The 1,784-nt window shown below is 41.9% G+C and overlaps 3 protein-coding genes across 3 annotated transcripts in view; 1 reads left to right on the top strand and 2 right to left on the bottom strand.

Annotated features, from left to right (window-relative positions):
• The window catches only part of LOC109478579, a 23,608-nt gene that overhangs the window by 7,779 nt on the left and 14,045 nt on the right, over positions 1 to 1,784 (bottom strand). The window lies entirely within an intron of this gene.
• Positions 1 to 1,784, top strand: part of LOC109478412 (probable ATP-dependent RNA helicase DDX58) — a 16,334-nt gene that overhangs the window by 3,476 nt on the left and 11,074 nt on the right.
• Positions 677 to 1,327, bottom strand: LOC109478581 (ATP-dependent RNA helicase dbp-8-like). The gene has a single exon (XM_019780239.1). It carries the CDS (start codon positions 1,325 to 1,327, stop codon positions 677 to 679), a length of 651 nt encoding a protein of 216 aa, XP_019635798.1.

Below are 1,784 nucleotides of genomic sequence, written 5' to 3'. Positions count from 1 at the left end.
GATATAAACGTGTTGCTCCGGAGTAAAATATTACTCAGGAGTAAGTATTTTTGGAGTAAGTTATTACTCCGGAGTAACTATTCCTCCGTTTTGGAGAAAAAAATTACTCCGGAGTAAGTACTTTTGTAGCAAGTTAAGTATATTTGTCGTAGTTGTCCGTATCGTGTATCCTCACATGCATGACGTGTAGATATATCGTATATGCATATACATAACCGTCGGAGTGGGCGTGTCTGTGTGTGCATATATATATATATATATATATATATATATATATATATATATATATATATATCGATATAAACGTGTTGCTCCGGAGTAAAATATTACTCCGGAGTAAGTATTTTTGTAGTAAGTTAAATATATTTGTCATGGTTGTCCGTATCGTGTATCCTCACATGCATGATGTGTAGATATATCGTATATGCGTCGGAGTAAATGATTACTCCGGAGTAAGTGAACTAGTGGTTCATATCCATGTCACGTATGTTTGTGTCTCATGCGTGCATACATCGACACAACGACGTAAAAGGCAGTAGGGTTCGTCACACTTTATTGATCACTTATAGGTCAAGACTGTTCCGAAAAATACTCGCAAGACAGCGTACGTCTTGTCATGTAGGTATCATTGTTACATTAGGAATAGTCGTCCTATCGGTAGAAGGACGATGCTGTATTATTTCAGAACGAGGTAGCCGTATTTTTTCATCAATGTCTGCTCTGGGACCCAGTTCTTGCTGTACTCGATGTTGTAACCGTAACGAGGCATGGCAGCAAACTCTACAAGATAAAACTTTTTGCCAGCGCGTTTTGTCTCTTTGATCACGCGTTGAGGGACATCGCCTGGTTCGTGCTTGAGTGGAATGGACCAGTCTCGATAGAGCGTCCACTCTTCCTCGTCACCGCTGTCGTAGCCGTACTCTTCACTTTCATCATAAGAAGCCGTGCTGGAAGAAACGTCCGAGCCTGCATCACTCTCAGAACCACTTTCATCGCTGTCGGTTTCTGTCACTGACTCTGCCTCCTCAGAGTCCACCACAGATTCATCTTCTTCTGAGACGGTTACTTCATCTTGTGACACGGTCGGTTCCTCGTCCTCTTCGTCTTCCTCATCGCCCGATGAATCAAGCGCGTCAGTGTCATGTTCATACGATATGTCGGAGTCGTTGTCAAAAACATCGCGCTTTCGGTAAGATCCTGTCTCGGGATCTACGACGACTTCCCCCGAGGCAACAGCTGACTCGTCGCGGTGTTTTCTTTCCTGATGACGATCAAGGTTAAACTTACGAGCAAACTCTTTGTCACACATTTCGCAGACGAAAGACATGCTTCCTTTCTCTTTCTTGGGCAAGGGAGAAATGAGGCGAGGTTTATGTGCACATGACATATACCACGATACTTTCCAAGTCATTATACACAATATCAATATACATGCAAATGTTATATGTGTTATGTGTGAAGTTTCCTGAGTAAGTGTATGTACGTATTATGTTTATGTATGCAGAGTCTGACAAATATGCACCATCATGCTACAAATACACTTACTCCGGAGTAATACTTTACCCCAAAACGGAGTATTTTCTTACTCCGAAACGGAGCGATCTTTACTCCGGAGTAATATTTTACTCCGGAGCAACACACTCATTCACTCACTCACTCACTCACTCACTCACTCACACACACACACACACACACACACACACACACACACACACAACAAGAAAAGAAGACAGAAGAAAAGAGATACCAATAAACGTAGACTCTATGTGTATACATCTATCTAT

This window comes from Branchiostoma belcheri, unplaced genomic scaffold (genome assembly GCF_001625305.1).
Source record: "Branchiostoma belcheri isolate BF01 breed outbred unplaced genomic scaffold, Haploidv18h27 scaffold44, whole genome shotgun sequence".
Lineage (NCBI taxonomy): Eukaryota > Metazoa > Chordata > Leptocardii > Amphioxiformes > Branchiostomatidae > Branchiostoma > Branchiostoma belcheri.
This window is presented reverse-complemented; position numbering and strand designations above follow the sequence as displayed.

Excerpts from the sequence above, each read along its gene's own strand:
- LOC109478581 (XM_019780239.1), bottom strand. The coding sequence starts at position 1,327 with ATGTCTTTCGTCTGCGAAATGTGTGACAAAGAGTTTGCTCGTAAGTTT.